At 42.7% G+C, this 17452-nt stretch overlaps 1 protein-coding gene across 2 annotated transcripts in view; it reads right to left on the bottom strand.

Moving 5' to 3' along the window:
• Nucleotides 1-17452, bottom strand: part of SEMA5B (semaphorin 5B) — a 197654-nt gene that overhangs the window by 37073 nt on the left and 143129 nt on the right. For both annotated transcript variants that reach the window (XM_071562422.1, XM_071562423.1), the window contains exon 13: nt 6203-6320. In XM_071562422.1, the coding sequence (XP_071418523.1) occupies nt 6203-6320 (118 nt within the window). The remainder of the gene's footprint in view (nt 1-6202; nt 6321-17452) is intronic.

Genomic DNA, 17452 nt, shown 5'->3' with positions numbered 1-17452 from the left:
GCTTGCGAGGAGGATTGAAAGCAGAGGGTTGTTTCCAGACAATGCCACATCAATATTTACCCTCCAAATTCCACACCACATACCTAACATGTGTGCACAGGCACTGAGCCGACCCAGCCAGCACCACACCAGGAGCAAGCATCCATCAGCCACACCACAAAACCACCGTGCTCCCCGTCCCACACTGCACAGCTTCAGCCTTTCAAACACACAATAGGCAGTGCTGATTGTCCCCACTCATTATGCTCCAGCCTCTGCAGTGCTTCCTGCAGAGTATTTTCCGAGTTAGTGTTCATATAACCATAGTGACCAGCTGAGATCAGACCTCACCAAGTCTGGCCGTGTCCAAACACACAGTAAGAACTGGCTCACTTTCTAAACAGAGCTGTAGCCCAAATGGCCAAGTGGATGAAGGACAGAAAATTAAGGAGATGGTGGTGACTTGCATTAATGCTGAGGATCACACAGTGATCTAAAGAGAAGGAATTCATCTCAAGACCATAGACCAGACCATGCTACTGTTTCCTCTGCCCTTTGCTTTATGCCTATACAGCCTGGAACAGGCTGAGACTTGAGCTTCCTGCATGCTGCAATGAAGGAAAATACAGTAGTCCTGGCAGACCAAAAGCATGAGAAACAGAACTATTTCTGTCCAGGACTGGTGAAGACCTTCCAGAAAACAGGGTGTCAGAGTTTGCTGCCCTGTGCCTTGTTCTAAGCAGTGCTGCTAGGTGAGCCCTGAGCTGGGGGAGCAAGCTGCTGGGGCCCTCATCCCTAAGGCTGGCTGGAGAAGATGTGTATTGTCTGCTTCTCCTGAGATCACTCCTGGCCACCACTGCCCACTCCACCACTACTGCAAAATTCAGCAGACCAGGACCGCATTCTGAAAGCTACCCTGGCATTCCCTCTGCTCCTGGCTTGAGGAACATAAGGCAGAAAGAGATCAGTGCTGGCCCTGCCTAGGTACAGCTATTCCCTTGCTACTACGATGCACTCTGCCCTGGTGGTTCCCTCCATCCTCCCCATTTCACATCCCAAATTTCTGGGCCTTGCAAGCAGATGGCGCAGATGGCACAGATTGGGGCTGTCTGCAAGTGGCTCATCCCTGGGGTGTCAGCCATGGGGGCATGGGATGCTCAGCAGCTTTGGTAAAACCACCAGCAAAGGTAACACTGGATTTGGCCTCGGATTCACATGCAACAAAGGGTGAAGGAAGGAAGAAGCTGGGGCCCTGGCAAACAGCCCTGGCCCCAAATCTGAGCCAGCTACCACTGACAATCCCAGTGTGCATGCTTCACTGAGCTCTGCTGCTGGCAGGTTCAGTCCCCTGGGCTGCCTCAGAGGGGAAATCATTCCTCCTGCTTTACAGACAAGGAAACCCAGGCACAGAGAGGCTGCAAGGCTGCTCAGGAGCCATGCAGAGAGCCAACCACAGCCATGGGAGTAGTGCTTTCCAATATTCAACCTCTGAAACACTCTGCTCTGTGCTTATTCTCCAAGTTTGGCACTACGTTAAACACTCAGAATGTACCTCTGGTGGGCTGTCATCTTTCCCTCTCACCCATCCAGAGCAGCATCAAAAGCATGCAGCAGTGGCATGGAAGTAATTTAGATCTGATACTGTGCTCCTCGGGCTGCAGTCAGGGGGTTTCAGGCATCTGCTGTAAGCCTTTGTTAGCAATAGATTATCATGTCATTGTAAAAATTTGCTCTGGGCTGCAGGTTACAAGGCAAGATGCCCAGGGAGGAGAACACTGAGTTTTGTTGTTGTTCAATCTGCTGTTTTAAACATTGTTTAAAAATCAATACAGTTGGGTTGCTAAAAGTTGGAGATGGGGGAGGTGGTGGGATGGAAAATCAAAGGAACTACTTTGAGATACTTAATACTAGATTTTTATCTCCTTTTGCCTCCTGCCTTACAAAAGTCACAATCCAAGTATTGGATCATTTCTATTCATTTTTGAGCCAGAAAGCCTTGCTGATTCCAGCAGGGAGTTCTGTTCAGAAATCAATGATATGATATGGCCCGTGGCTTGAATTAAAAAAAAAAAAAAAAAAAGCTGACAAATAATTATTGGCTCATAAGTGATACTGGGAAACAACCCAAAAATTAAACAAATAAACAGCCATAACCAAAATGCTGAGATGTATAAACATGTCACATAGTGAGTGTGGGAAGTTTTTACACTTAAGAAATTACATATGGATTATTATTCCATCTTTAAATTCACAAAAATATCTTCAAAAGAACAAACTTGGGAAGTGAGATAAAACCCCATAGGCATTGATCTTTTACAGGAATACCTTTAAGAGGGAAATCCTTTGTAGCCAACAGAGTGCCCATGAGACAGAGAGGACATCCTTAAAAACACATCTGATCAAACGCCCTTCTCTCACCTGAAAATATTGCCAATTCTGGAATTCTTGTCTGTTATAAACTGTCATGCTCACACCAAAGGTTTCACCTTTTCCTTTCTTCCTTGTACAATCTAAAGGCTCAAGTGCAGGATCTGAAAATTCAGACTGACCATTCCTAATCCCTGCTACCAGAATATTTTCCATGTTTATTCTGATATTACAGGTAAGACTAGAAGCATTCGTTGTTCTTTCATTTAGTCTATTCTTTATCTTAGGATTCAGGTATCTTGCCAAGCTTTCATGTTTCCATGTTGGATGCTTGATGAAAACTGAAAATTCCTGCAAAGTTTCAGTCAAACTACTTCAACCATTTAGAGAATCAAAACTAGTGGAAAAGAGTGTCCATAAGTAGCAACGTTTTCCTCAAAACAAAGGAAGTGAACCACTGAACTTAAGTGTCCATGTAATGTATGTATGGCCAGTCTTCAGTAACGAAGATTTGGGAAGGGCTCTACCCACCTGAGTGTGTTCTTTGAGCCTGTGCAGTGGATTTTTTAGGTGAGCCACAGCGTGTGCAGAACTGGCCCCACCCTTTAACTCCTAAGGTTCATCTGCCACGGCCGAGTGAGCTTGGACGGTGACAGTGACGTCCTCAGGACTAGAACCTACAGCCCCCAGTACTCCCAGGATGTCTTCCATCCAAGTACTAACTGGGCCTGACCCTGATGAGCTTCTGAGGTCTGACACGATCTGGTGTCAGGGTGGCATTTAACTGCCTTTGTCCATGTAATACCTCTTTACAAAAAGAAAAGCCATTCAAAACTGACCAGGGTATAAAAGCCTTGGGACGTAGTGGGGAAAATTCTCACTTTTCATAGATTTATAGACTTTGATCTTGGCACCTGAAGTCTTTTCTGTGAACTGGGCATGCTTCAGTGTGAGCCAAAGCAGGATTACCCTGGGCACTGCAGCTCTGAGTGGCTAAGTCCATGTAAATTGACAGTAGGGTACAAGTCTGGTAGACACCCAAAAAAAGAGTGGGGAAACTGGCACTGATATGCAAGAAAATAAGGTAGCATGAAGCAGATGAATGATGACTGAGATAGGGATTTTCTGGAGAGACAGAGTGAAACTGAGATGAAAACTTGCAAGGAAGAACATTATTTGGCTCAGAATAAGGAGGTTTGTACACTTTATTGGGAATATTCAATTCCTGACTTGCCAAACCACCCTCAATAGTAATGCCAGGAGCTTGGCTAATGGCATTTGTTAGCCAAATCTGAGGATTCTTTCCTGTTGGTGCCTCATGTTGGCATCAGTAAGTTATTACAAAGTAGGATGTGGCTTTTTTTAGCTTTTATGAAATCAAAGTGCACCTCAATCCCTTCTCCCAAGCCTAAGAAAAAACCGCACACAGTCAAGTATTCAGAACTCTCTGATATGACACATGTACATACATGGAAGAGCCATGCAATTCGTGGAATTTATGTGCTATCATTTCTTAAAATGGTTGACATTGCAAACTTAGTAATGACCTTTAGTAGATTCTGGGTGTTACCTGGTAATAACATATATTAACCATTGCCCAAGGTATTATATGAACACTACATGATTAATCCTCTATCTAAAGTCCCTTAATGTTGAAGCTGGTGAGAGGGAATTTGTGGCATAATGAAGTGCTGCAAAAAGATGTTCAGACTAGCTCCGAACAAGCCTGTTTGCACAAGAGCAGCAGTCAAGTTGTGTTAGTGTTGTGACTGACTGAAAAATATGCCTGGCCCATGTAGGATATAATTCAATAATATGCCAGTTCTGGCTTTAAAAGTTGCTGCATGCCAGTCTTTCAGCTATGCCAGGACATCTGTTTTTGGGCTAGGCTGCAGAAGAACTCACTGACATCTGGGTTAGGAAAAGTTTATTTGGGAGCAATGCTCTTAATCTACACCATTTCACACTTGACTGTGATCTCATATACAGCTGTACCAGCACAGCTGAGTGCCTGGTGCTCAGCCCAGAAAAGTGGGGTGAGAAAAGCCAGGACTTCTTGTGACAGTAACTCTTCCAATTAAACTCCCAGACATGTCTTTTCCAGGAGTGAAATTCAGCATTGGGTCACTGCATTCCCTTCCCTTTTCAGTGGTCATCTGATCATGCTGTCCGAGACCCTTCCCTCAGTTGATCATGACCTTTATCCTGCATTGAATACAAGGAAACACTTGGATATTGCTGATGTAGGTGCTTAAATGATCCTTCCCACTCCACACCAGTGGTGAATTCATGCCAGTGAGAGGAAGGGGCAAAAAAAAGAAAACACTTGTATGTAGATTTTAAACAGCTTGGCAGCCTGTCAGTCGAAGAGCACAAGGCTGATCTATGTAACAGAATGAGAGCACCAACAAAGAAAATCTACAATGGAAATGTTAAAGCAAATATAAAACTAGAAGCCCAGGAACAGCCAAAGCTCCTGAATGTTCTGTGCTGGATTTTTATGACCTTGAAACAACGATCTGGAGTAGCATGTTCCCTAGTGTGCACCACAGCAGACATGTTCAAACTAGAGGATTAACACCTCACACACCTATCAACAGACACAGGCGCTAAGCAGGACGAGATAACAGCATGGGCAATCAAGAAGCACTGCATCCCAGTTCAACACAGGAGGGTTATAAACACACAAGCCTCTGAATCCAGCAGTGAAAAACTTAAGCCTGCCAAGCTGAGGATGGATTGAAGTAATGACTAATATTTCCTGGGAAAATATCTGAGAAGTAAGGAAGATAAGAGGAATAAACACCCCAGCACCTACAGACAGAAATAGCATACTGAAGATACAACCCATCCAGTCCTCTTTTTCTATCTACTGGACTTAGCAGTATTAACATGCTAATTGACATTAGATAATAACAATGAACATTAATGAGAATTTCTCCCCACCATGAACTTATTTAACAAGACTGGTTTTCTTCCCCGGCCACTTTGCAGGTACAGTTCAAGCAGCAGGAATTATATTTGGCTAGACAGCTTTTGGGGATCACAGCCAGGAACTGGATACTGTCATCAGAGGAGGGTGGGTGGCTGGGAAGTGAGCTGGAGAGCCAACTCAAACTGATTCAAGCAGAGACACTTTTTTTTCCTCATGCATCTCATGGAGACCAGGGCAGGGAAAAAAGCCCATCTCCTTACAATATCATGTAGATTTGGTCTTTGGTCTGCTGAAGTGAGATTAGAATACAACACGGTCTTTCTCATACCCCCTCTCTTGGTTACACTCTCCTTTTCCCTTGATTTCTATAGTATATACTGTATCGTCTTGCTCCCTCTGCAAATAATCTATGCAATAATTTCTCTGCTACTGTTTAGATGGCTCTTCCTGCCAGTACAACACTTTTTCATCAGTGTTATCTACTGGGCTCAGCTCCTGGATCCAAAACAAAAGTTAACCAAATGCTGCCCAAGGATGCTGTGGTCAGCTATTCTTATTTTCCTGACCTGCAGGGAAGCCAAAGAAATTGTGCAGACAGCGGAGCAGCCCTGAAAAAGCTCAAGTTTTAGCTGGGGCTAATGTGGCTCTCAGCAGTAACCCAATAGAATGATGCACTGTTTTTCACTCAGGGCATGGAGACGCATGAGGAGGACTGAATGTTTGCTTTGGGATCCCTTCTTTGGAGCAAACAAATACATTTGAGGTCTCTGTGTTCTAAATAGGAGGCTGTGCATAAGTGTTAGTGTGTGCCACTGCTTTCATGGCAGCCAGTCCTCTTCAGGCTGCCACACACTCACTTTGCCTCTCCCTTCTACACATACACATCGGCATGTATAAAATAATTCCACACTTTCCACTTACTGGGCATTCTGTAATATTCTGAGTCCACAGGCTCATGTTGGAGCTGTCCTCAATGGTGGTGCATCGCTTCTGCTTGCTGTCCCAGCCACAGTAAGGGTCTCTGGCTCCCAGGCATTCCCTGCACGTGCAAAGACAACAGATTAAAGCCCTTTAAGACCATCCAGCTCCAAAGACATGTATTCAAGTGTAGTGCTTGTATATGACAGCTGTCAACTGCACCAAGGCTCAGCAGAAGAAACAATTTCTTCTAAGCAGAGGTTTACCTGCTTGGAAGGGGAGTACAGCTGAAAAGAAGGGTGATAGGATGAAAAGCAAATATCACTCATAGAAGCTGTAGATTAAAAATCAGTTCACTCCTCTCCAAAGCTTAGGGAAAGAAAATTACTTTACAAATTTTAGTCAAAGAACACTTGTCATTGAGATATCTTTGTGCCCCCATGTAATCATGCAGCAGGCCAAATCTCACACAAAGCAACCTCTGTGACTATGTTTTCTGACACTGTGTCCATCCAAAGGGGTTAGACAAGCAGAATTAGCCAATGGACCGGTAATAAAGGCTTTCTATTAGTCTTGGCCTTTGCTGGAACAATGGTTTCATTTATAATCCCAGCATCAAGATGTCAGTTTGGAAAAGTCACAGCAGAACATTATTTCTAAGCTTTTGGCTGCTTTGAACACTGCCGTATTCATTTGCCTCCTGAATCCATATTTACAGGCTAAATGTGTGTTCCCAACATGTGAGCTGCTAAAGAAAAACAACTAGGGCTACAACTGCCACTAAACAGAGAAGGTCAGTCACAGAACTAAACCGTACTGATAAAATTCAGCTGTAATGGTTGTTCCCATGAGTTGCTTTCAAATTGATAATTTTCATTGAGAAAACATAAAGGTACAAATCACTTCATGTATGTGTTAGTAAAACATAAAGAAGGGAGGACTAAACTTAAAATGATTCACAACATTATTTTTATTTCAAATTATGTGTTCTCTTCTATCACACAAAAGGGTGGTAAGATCTTTCAAAAAGTCCCAAATGACCTGAAAACTGCCAATTAGGCAGCAGCAAGGGATTAAGAGGGAAAATTCAGTTCAAGAAGATAAACAGGAGAGTAATAACATCTATTCTAAGGGTAGGTATCAGTATGATAAATGAAACCTCAAAACCCTCTCTCAAATGCAATGAGATGTGAACTGTTCCCTCCCAGAAATCTTTGAAATCCTATTAGCCTGTAATCAGCCACAAATGAAAAAGCAAGTCCCTCACCACAGTTGAGAACACCCTATTAGTCTGTACTGACTCCACAGCACTTTACTCCAGAGCAAACCCCAGATTGTTTTGATGTCTGGTACCCATTGCTTTTTTTAATATTTATATATATATTCACATATACTTACATAGACACACATGTATGTATTTATATTTTAATTATAAGTTTCCAGTTTGCTCTGCTGTTACATTTCCTCTGCTAAAGATTTCACACACAGAGTTGGAAGAAACATAACTTATTTTTCATGCTTTAGGAAGGTAGTTACAATGACTGTCTCTACTATTTTTCCTTCAGCTGCTTCAGCATGCCCATGGAAAAGGAGAAGATTTTACCCCAGCCCCAGGCAATAGAACATCAAATATTTGCCTAGAAAATGACTTGGGATCCTCATTCCAAGGACACAGAAGGGACATGTGTTACTTTGCTCATTATTCTGGGTAAAGACCCCTGTCCTGCTGTTTTGGCACCACCGTTATCCATGAAGTGGGGCGGCTGCTGCTGCATCCAGAGCTGCCTTTGCTGTTCAGCAGCCCCTCAGCAAGGGCAGCACCCAGTTCATTATGGAGCAGACACTCAGGCACTCCTGGATGCTCGGCACCTCAGGAGGAAACTGGGTAGTTTCCAGAGAGAAGACTAAGAGAAGCAGTGGAGGGGAAAAAACCGAAATGTGAAAGGAGGCCCTGCTTTTAGTTAGAGAGCCTTTAGGTCAGGCTTTCAGACCCTGACACCACATACACTATTGTTTCCAACTGCACGAAGCCATTTTGCTGGGCACTCCGTGAGCTGAGAGAGGTCATAGTAATTCATAACAGGGAAGGCTGTTGTGAGCATCACCCTATTATGATACACATTTTCTCCGAATTTAATTTATAGGAAAACATGTGCTGCATAAATTCAGGAAATAATCTCCGTATGTTCTGTGCTGCAGCCCTCAGCCACTCTGCAGGCTGCAGCATAAGCCAGTTAGGCACTGAACACTTTGCTGGAACTATCATAATATGTGTCGAGGAGCCAATGTGCCGCTCTTGGCTGGGAGCGGCCAGCTACGGATCCTTAACAGTGCACTCAGTGAATCACAGCCTGCGGTCCCCTGTCACTGTCGTGACCCCCAGCTGATGGGCCATCAGGAACTGAGCTGCAGAGCAGCTAGAAAGCCCAGATGATGGGCTCTGGGAAATGCCTAGCACAGCTCTTGTTGGCTGGGAGCTGTAGCCATCCCGTGCTGTGCCGGCCCGGTGCTCTGCATCCTGGGTGTAATGAATTCCCATCCAGCCCAGGCTCTGCGGGGCTGTCAAAAAATGTACTCTGTAATTTAACAACCATCACAGCCCAGGACTTCTCCTCATCTCATGGCAGGCCCTCAAAACTATGTGAAATCTAAAAACAAAATAGCTATGCTGTCTGCCTCCCTTCAGGATTTGGAGCCCACTCATCTGCCTCAACTCTGGTGAGAAACCCATTATATTGGCTGACAGCAATACACTTAAGGGTGAAGAGGAATATATTTACTTACACAAAATTTGCACAATTTTTCTCCTTTTTCAAGCAGGAAAAGCATTACAATATACATTATGCAAGAAAACGACATTTCTGGTGAATATTTTCAGTAAACACTTCAAAAGCCACTCTGATTTATATCCTTACAGTATCTTTAGAATATATATCCCTATCTATGTCATTAAAAGATAAAACCAAACCAGCAAACACACACCAAAAGACAAATATATGTATGCACACATGCATACCCAAATCAAAATGCTTCAGAAATACACTGTCATTTGTAGTAGATCAGGCACCACAATGTGGAAAATGTAAAGATATCACAGCATTTTCCTCTGCTTAGAACACAAAATAATTGAAATGTTTACATGTAAATACATTTTGTATTATGATACTGCTGAAACGTCTCACACAGACTGTGGGACCCGCAGTCTCGCAGGGCAGTATGTAAATACTGTGAAATAAGATACAAAGGAGTTTACATGTGGCAGTGAAATTCTAATGTTTCAGAGGTAATGGGCCTTCTTCCACTGGCTCAGTGGGGCCAGATTTCATACCATCCATACAGGGCACACCTCACTTGGGTCTCCTCAGCAGCAGGCTGGGAATGCCTCAAGGAACTAACACCACACTCCCATTCCAATTCACACAGGTAGAGGGAACCCATTATCTCAGAAGACTACCTGAGCATAGCAGGTTAACGCAGACTCTGTGAATGCTAATGACTTAGTTAATGAAATCCCACAAAGTGGCACACTTCTGGAAGTAAAATGATGATGATGATGATAACACATGGTCCATACTCCCAGTTTTCCTCTGGTTATCTACTAACCATAGCACATTAGGTGAGGACTTGGAAGAATACCTCATGACACACATCTAAGAGGTTGGATTTATTATGAGAGGGCATTACTATCAATAGTGATTCACTTTAATTCATTTCCTCACAATAAATGTCTTATCTGAGGCATAAAGGCGTACACTGAAAACGCTCAATTGAAAAACAATTCCATTTGTGTCTTCTATTCAAAGTGGTTTTTTCTCTAGTTCCTTATTCTCACTTATCAAGGTCATTTGCATGAAAATAAGATCTTGCTCGTAAGAGCTCACCTGCTGCCTGCTGTTTGGGAGCTGTAAGCCTCCTGTTGTTGGCTGTTGCAATCATTTCTACAGCGGTGATCTGGGATAACAAAAAGGATTAAGATTCTGCAAGAGGGGCACTATCCACAGCCCACTGAAGTCAACGGAAACTCTCACTTATGACTCAAAAGAGCTTTTATATGGTCTTTGACGCTTGGTGTGCTGAGCCTTCACTAACAGCATGTGCTGTAAAAAGGCTTCTGCTTCCAAGATGCTGGTGCTGCCCTTTTTTATAAATGGCCTGAATGACCTCATCTTTCAGAATCTTCATTAAAGCCTAAACACCTGTAGTTCAGAAGTGTTTCATTCCCACTTTAACTTGCTCTGGGTCTAGGTAACTTCATCTGTTGGTCCTTTTTCCCTGAGAGTTAAAATCAAATCAGTGAAACCAGACCAAGAGATTAAGCTTCAACAGACCAAAGGAAAGGAAAAATTACTGTAAGAATTACTATAGCCTCTTCCCATTCTTACTACCAGACAGAAGACACATAAAACTGCCATTTTATACCAAAAGCACCAAAATTAATTTGCAATATTCACAATGAAGGACTCTGCTCCTTTCATCTGTCAGGGTGTGCTTGCTCTCCCAGTTTTCAATTCCTCTCTTTTCGTTTACCTCTCTCCTTTTTGATGACTAAAAGCAAATAGGAATGGAATGACAGGACATGATGATGTGCAGAGGCAGGTTCTAGACCCCAAGACTGAGAAGTTCCTTCCCAACCTGTGTTCGCTCACAAACCCCTGTCACAGTGCCAGGAGAGGGTTCTGTATTTTCACCAATGAGTTTGGAACCTGCGGTGAAGATTCTGATTGTCAGGGAGATATAATAACTGTCACTGTACCTAATCTTTTAAGACCCCATGGGCATCACCAGCCAGGTCATCAGAGGCACATTAGCTGGTGCAGTACAAACATTTATAAGCCTGATCCTGCCAGGCACTGAGCAACACTCCCCTGTGCTCATCATGTCAGGAGCATGGGCAGCACAGGAATGCACCTGACTCCTTTGGGGAGTAACGCCTCAGAATTCCACACTGGTTTGCTGCACTCTTGGAACAGTCACCTGTGAGGGAACAACCCTTTGCAAGCAATAAGGGGGTTTTAGCTGTGTCTGTTAGTTGAGCCAGTGTTTGGCAGACAGGCATTTCCTGACAAGGTTAGCTTACTGTCCCACTGCTAGCAACCTGTGGAGGGGATGAACTAAACAAATAATCATATTAGCTTCCAGCCAACCGAATCATAATTGCTGACAACCTCAATAGCCCATGGAAGGAAGAGCAGACCTCTGTCTTCCCCAAAGCCAGATGGCATGAAAAGAGAAGAACAAGAATCAAAAGGATGTTCGTGGCTTAAGAAAATAAGATTAGAAAGGGAAGAAAAGCACCAGACCTTCAAACAATCCCTCTAATTTTGATACCTTTAAAAATTCAAACTGCAGAAATGAGTTAGTGATCTGTACAAATCCATTATCTTTCCCCCTAAGAAGAGAAGCCAAGTGGAACTGAGCTGCTTTAGTCAGACGCTGGTCAAGTAGCAGCTTCATTTCTCAGTTGGTGAGTACAGCTTATTCCATGCCAGATGTTACTGCCCTTTCCTCAAGACGAGTAGCCACACACTTCATAAGGAATTCACGAGGCTATTTGTGTAGCAGGGCACTGCTCAGGAAGAGCATTCTACAGCCCACAGGTACCACCACTGTGAGAGGTACAGTTGATGTTAATCTGGACAGACAAGGTTTGGTATTTTGGCATTTGATATTGGATGCAGAGGCAGAGAAGCTGGAGTGTGTGTGTGTAATTTATCACCCACACATGCTTAGCATCAGTGATTGCTGTTCTGCATATGATTTGTTTTGAATGCATAAATTAAAGCCGTGGTGCAAAACAACCTCTAACACTGAAGTCCATTTATGAGTCAAACACATGTTACTTATTTGAAAGAAGCAGTGCACAGACAGAGGATTTTCACAGGCAGTTTCACCTAATTTTCTTTTCCACATCAGGGACCTTGGCTTGCTAGCGTTCACCTTCTGGCCTACCATTTTCAATAATACTTCAATCGATTGAGGTTTATAGATTATGGCCTCACACAATCTACACAACAAACTATTCCATTTCTTACTTTCTGACATCCCCTTCCATCATCTTCTAGCAACAGTGACTTCTTTATTGGATAGGTATTTATTTTTAAAGCTGTGAAATAAAACAACACTACATTTATTCAAATATGAAGATTAATGCCATCCCCGATTAAATCTGGATTTATGTTTACATCAGTAGAGCAGATCAGTAAAAAAAAAAACCAAAAAAGAGTAAGTGTTCCTTCACCAAGACTATTAGAAACTCTTGTCACTGTGCCAAACAAAACTGACCTCTAATAAAAACAAAAGTATAGAGGGTCTCTGACTACCAATGACAGGATCAGTCATCCACAAGAAAACTCAGATACTATTAAAGTCCTAATGAAAGGAATAGCCAGAAGGAATTCCTGAGCGTGGGGCATGTTTGTCTGGGTTGCAAAGCACCACCATTTCCCAGCCTCAGCAGGCTTTTGAGTCTTAAGGAAACATGCTTCTCAGGGCTGCCATATGGGAAGAGGCAGAGTGGACCAGACATCCTTTTGGAAAGGCAGCTTGGGCTAATCAGTGCACTCAAGTGTTACTCCCTGGCTCTGCCCTGTGTCAGTCAGTGTCTGGAGGCGCCTGTCAGATTAAGATGTGCTCTGCTTCTGTGTTCCTGTTCTGTGGCTGCAGATCTGAAACTTCTGTGTGAACATGGAAAATTCCTGTAGTCTGGTGGCGTAGGTGGAGATGGGAAAAAGGGTGGTTTAGACAAGAGCAAATCCAATGCAAGGGGCACAGACAGGTGTTTTATGTAGTCTCTGCAAAATGCTGATGATTTAAGAACACAAATTATGCTAAAATGGGAACTTAGGAAGGGAAAGAAAACTGCAAAGGCAGAAAACTTAGAAAAAAGTGTGAATGATGATAAAGAAACCTGAAAACAGCCTACAGTTGTCACCAGGCTGCACAAAGTAATCCATATTCAAGTAGCTCCTTTGTGAAAGTTGGATTTTGTTAAGCTCTGGGTAATTATTTTCTGCTCAACAGGATGCAGATTCAACTAGACAGAGCCTCTGTAGATTAATGCATGTTGGAAAAGCCAAATAAATATTAGACCACCAACTACACCCTGAAGATCTAACATATCTCCTGTCTAATCCAGGGGTATTTTAACATGGTATAAGGGGCAAAATGGTCCTGCCAAGGTATTCCCTACTGTTTCTTCATATGCAGTTACAAAACCAACATCAAATGATGTTCTCTCCCCATTTAGCAAGAGACAACATCATTTAAGTAAATGGATAGTCTTGAAATCCAGTCCTACCCCTTTGCAAACTGGAGTGTTCCCACAGATCTATAACACTTGGGTGTTTTGACACATAGAAGACACCAGGCTGTACAATATTATGTTTTTCTACAACACATACATATTTTATGGCTCTGGCTCCAGATACTTTCTCCTCCTCAAACAGGTAAAACAGCAATCTCCTGATAAAAAGTTAATGATGCATCTGGAGCAACACGTTCATTCAGTATTAACATTGAACACATTTGTGTTTTAGACTGCAAATGCTGCCTGGAACCTTGAGACATGAAGCAAATCAGCCAGAGCAGCAGCTCTCTTTCATCAGGAGCCATGTTACTGAATGTGACCATTGCCCAGAATACAAATCTTATGACATAATAGTAGCAAATGGCAAGAATTGACAGATGCAATGAATATCTGCCCTGGGGCTTCCTGGCAGCTTTAGTTATTAATCTTGTTTGTATAACAATAGCATCAATGTCATCCTAACATAGCATATTCCAAGAAAACTACCTGCTTTCCTGTCAGTCGCCACTGTGTTGAAACTCATTTCACACAGCCTACCTAGCAGGCATCAGATGGTAATGACTTTTAGACAGCATTGATCTGAGTTGGCCTAAAGCCACCCTCCTAGAGGTAAGAGGATCCATACACTAAACTTGTTCCTAAGTCATGTTGGCAGGACGCTTTAAAAGTGAGGAGCAAACAAAAGCCCTCGGCATGTTCAACCTGCGTCTTCCCTCCTAGCAAATACAAAACCCCTCAAAACAAATTGGCAACCCAGTCATGATAGTGAGGAGACAAAGTCAGTGAGCCCTGAAATTAGCTGATTTTGTTTGGCTTTTTCTGAAGTGACCTTGATCTCTTTCAGCAATTGTATAACTCTGGACTCTGGCTACTGCTAAATTCCCCTCCTGTCACTGTACTGTTCCACCGTACTGTTCACTCGGGACCATTTACATAGTTTAGAGCTAAAAGGGGGAGCCTTAAAGTGTACAGGCTGCTTCAAATGAATGTGAAGTATGTCTCTTGTTTCAGCATTTAGTAGAAATGAGGAAAAGTGTAATAATTCATCTGGCTGGGAGCAGAGCCCCTTTCCACTCTTTCATCCTGTGTCCTCTCTCTTTTTCAGTGAAGCACACACCAGAAATCTCAGCACAAGCTTATTCCTCAAGTTCAGCCTCTTGCTGGTTTCCCTGCTGGTTCTTCACTGCATTTCTCTTCTCACTGTTATTTGTGATTCCTTCATACTTAAATGCCATCTACAAAGTATGCTATTTTCTTTCTTCCATGCCATTAAAGATAATGTCAAATAAGATGAAACTGAAAACCAATCTCTCTGGCATCTCACTGGAAACATGCCCCAGCAACAGGCTTACCCTTTTTTGCTATTTTTTTCCAATTTCAGACACACATGACCACGTCCCTTTCCCAGAATGTTCAAGTGAAGCTCTTCAACTGCTTTTCTGAAAGCCGTGTTTCTTATACCTGTACCATCTCTTCAAATCTTAAAGGTCCATATCCTGCAAATAGTGTGGATGCACTTAACTCTACATATATAAACAGCTACATTAAAGAAAATGGGAGTAATTGCCTGCTACAGCAGATGCAAATGTGTTTTCAGGATAGAGAAAATGGTATAATTTTGTACTTCTATTTAAAGAACACAGATCCATTTCATCTACCAAACTTCATTCTTTCCAAGAGCTTTAGTGATCATGGTTCTGTTTGATGTCTTCATTCTCTGTCAGTGGGAGTCTCGCTATTTTCTTAAATGCAGCCAGAATGTCAAACCAGATGTTTAGTGATTTATTCTGATGTATTATTGGATACTGTGGATAACAAAACATGGGGCTGAGTACTCTTCTTTCTGCCTATGAAGTCTTCCAAAGCTTTTCAGCATTATTGGTGATACAATAATTAGCTAATTCCCTTAATTGTGGAGAGGCCATATCAGTCAGAGCAGATGGAAATTGATGATCAAGCTTTATCACAACATTTTTGTAGTCTGTTACCTTTCCTTTTGCCTTTGTTTTTAAAAGGATATTCAACGTGCTGAATATTTTTTAAAACTCTAAGGGAGAAGATCTTAAAAAAAAATCTGGGGCAGATTTTGAACAGCCTTAGTTCAGTAAAAGGTATTGGATTTTGGAAGTCTTTGATGGACAATCTGGCCACCGATGTCGCCTCAGCGATCTGCTGGATGCTGTGCTCCACTGAACAACAGTGTCTCTGTTGTTCCCTCCCTCACCTCTTTTAACATTTTTATCTCCCGTGCTTTTTACCCAACAATAGTTCCTTGTTTGCCCTTCAAGGAACTGTCATCATTCTGAAGTCAAGGGATTTCCAGTCCATATTCAATTCAATACTTTTCCAAAACTGGGAAATTTTTGGATCTTCTCTCAGACTATTATTTCTCTAAATAAATTCCCCAGTAGTTTCACTCCTGAAATCTGGTAATTTTGTAATTCAAGTTTCACAATCCTAAATTCAAGTGCTTCATTCCTTTGTTACAGAGGATTTTGCACCATATGAGGAATAAAGAAAGCCAAAACCAAGCAAAAACCACCAAACACAAAATAACATTAACCTCCAAAGCAATCCACCATGTTAATGTCTTAACCCCCTTAAAGCATAGCATGGACTTGATACAGGGATCAGTGCTTGGAGCTACAGTTTGCCCTTTGGAGAGACAAAGAGGGCAGAAAACTCTGTTTCTTTACTGCAGCTACTGACCCTTTTCTTCCGAAAACTCCCTGGAGCCATTTCAGGAGTTGCTCACCTATATGTACTCAGTTGTCTGATCACTGGCCTAGAGCTATTTAGAGGTGAGCTGTGCTTCTCACACAGATTTCAAGTCAGCAGATAAGAGTACTTGGCAACTGAGTCATTCCTGCCAACTTTGCATTAAGTACCATGGCTGGAGGGGATGTGTGGCAGAATTTAGGCCAAGTAGGAGGGCAAAAGCTCAGCATCACTCAACAGCAAACTCCCCGCCATCGGGTCAAGAAAGCAAGCAAGAGTTGAAATAAGAGCATGTCATAGCTGCATGCAAGAGAACCTGACTCTCCCCTCAGAAGCAGGAGGATCTGAAGTGGCATGAGGGTAACCCTGAGGTGGCACTCACACAACCCGATGATGAGATGCCCACAGCACAACAGGGAGAAGACAGGCAAGCCAAACTACACACAAACCACACTGTACATCCAAAATTGCAACTTGCATCATGTTAACTCTAAATTTTATGCAGCAAAAATTATGGAGAGAGGAAGAAGAATTAATATCAAGATAATGTGCATTAAAATAAACTGCCCTGGACAGGGAGAGAAGAAAAAGGTAGGTATTGAAGAGACTGTCTGGTCTCATTCCCAAACACCTTTTCTTTTCCTCCTTTGAATATGTAATCAAACAATGGCTACAAAATCACTCCAGGGCAGCCTCAGGGTTTCTGTCTGCTTAGAGACCCATCGTCCTGATGCTGCAAAGGAGCAACACAGAGATCATAAAGTGTTCTCTACAACAACCAGCTTCATTTTCCTATCTGTCTGATTCCAATTGCTAAAAAAATGAATAATTGCACTCCACCCTTTGAAAAAATTACTAAACTACCCCAAAAGATACACCCCACCTGAAAATAATGCAACAGATCTGAGGTCCTCACCTCTCTGAAATTCAGATTGAGTATTTTGTTCAGGCACATTCTAGAGATATGGTGGTGTCAGTGATAAAGCTGCAATACTGGTTCTTCAAATATGCCTCCCCAAAGCTTGGGGGCAACTTGAGGTAACAAATCCATGCTCATTTGAAAAATGCTGGGAGGTAACAAAGATTTCAAAGCCAAGCAAAATGCAGCAGCAAGCACAGCCAAGCTACCACCCAGCAAAACAACCTTCAAAACATGCTGCATGTTCAAAGGGCCTGTAGGCTCTGCTCACATTGGACATCTTCCTAAGAGTCTCCAGCAAGAGGGCAAT

The sequence above is a fragment of the Pithys albifrons genome, chromosome 8, assembly GCF_047495875.1.
Source record: "Pithys albifrons albifrons isolate INPA30051 chromosome 8, PitAlb_v1, whole genome shotgun sequence".
NCBI classification, from domain to species: domain Eukaryota; kingdom Metazoa; phylum Chordata; class Aves; order Passeriformes; family Thamnophilidae; genus Pithys; species Pithys albifrons.
The sequence above is the reverse complement of the archived record's forward strand: the minus strand, read 5'-3'. Positions and strand labels throughout refer to the sequence as shown.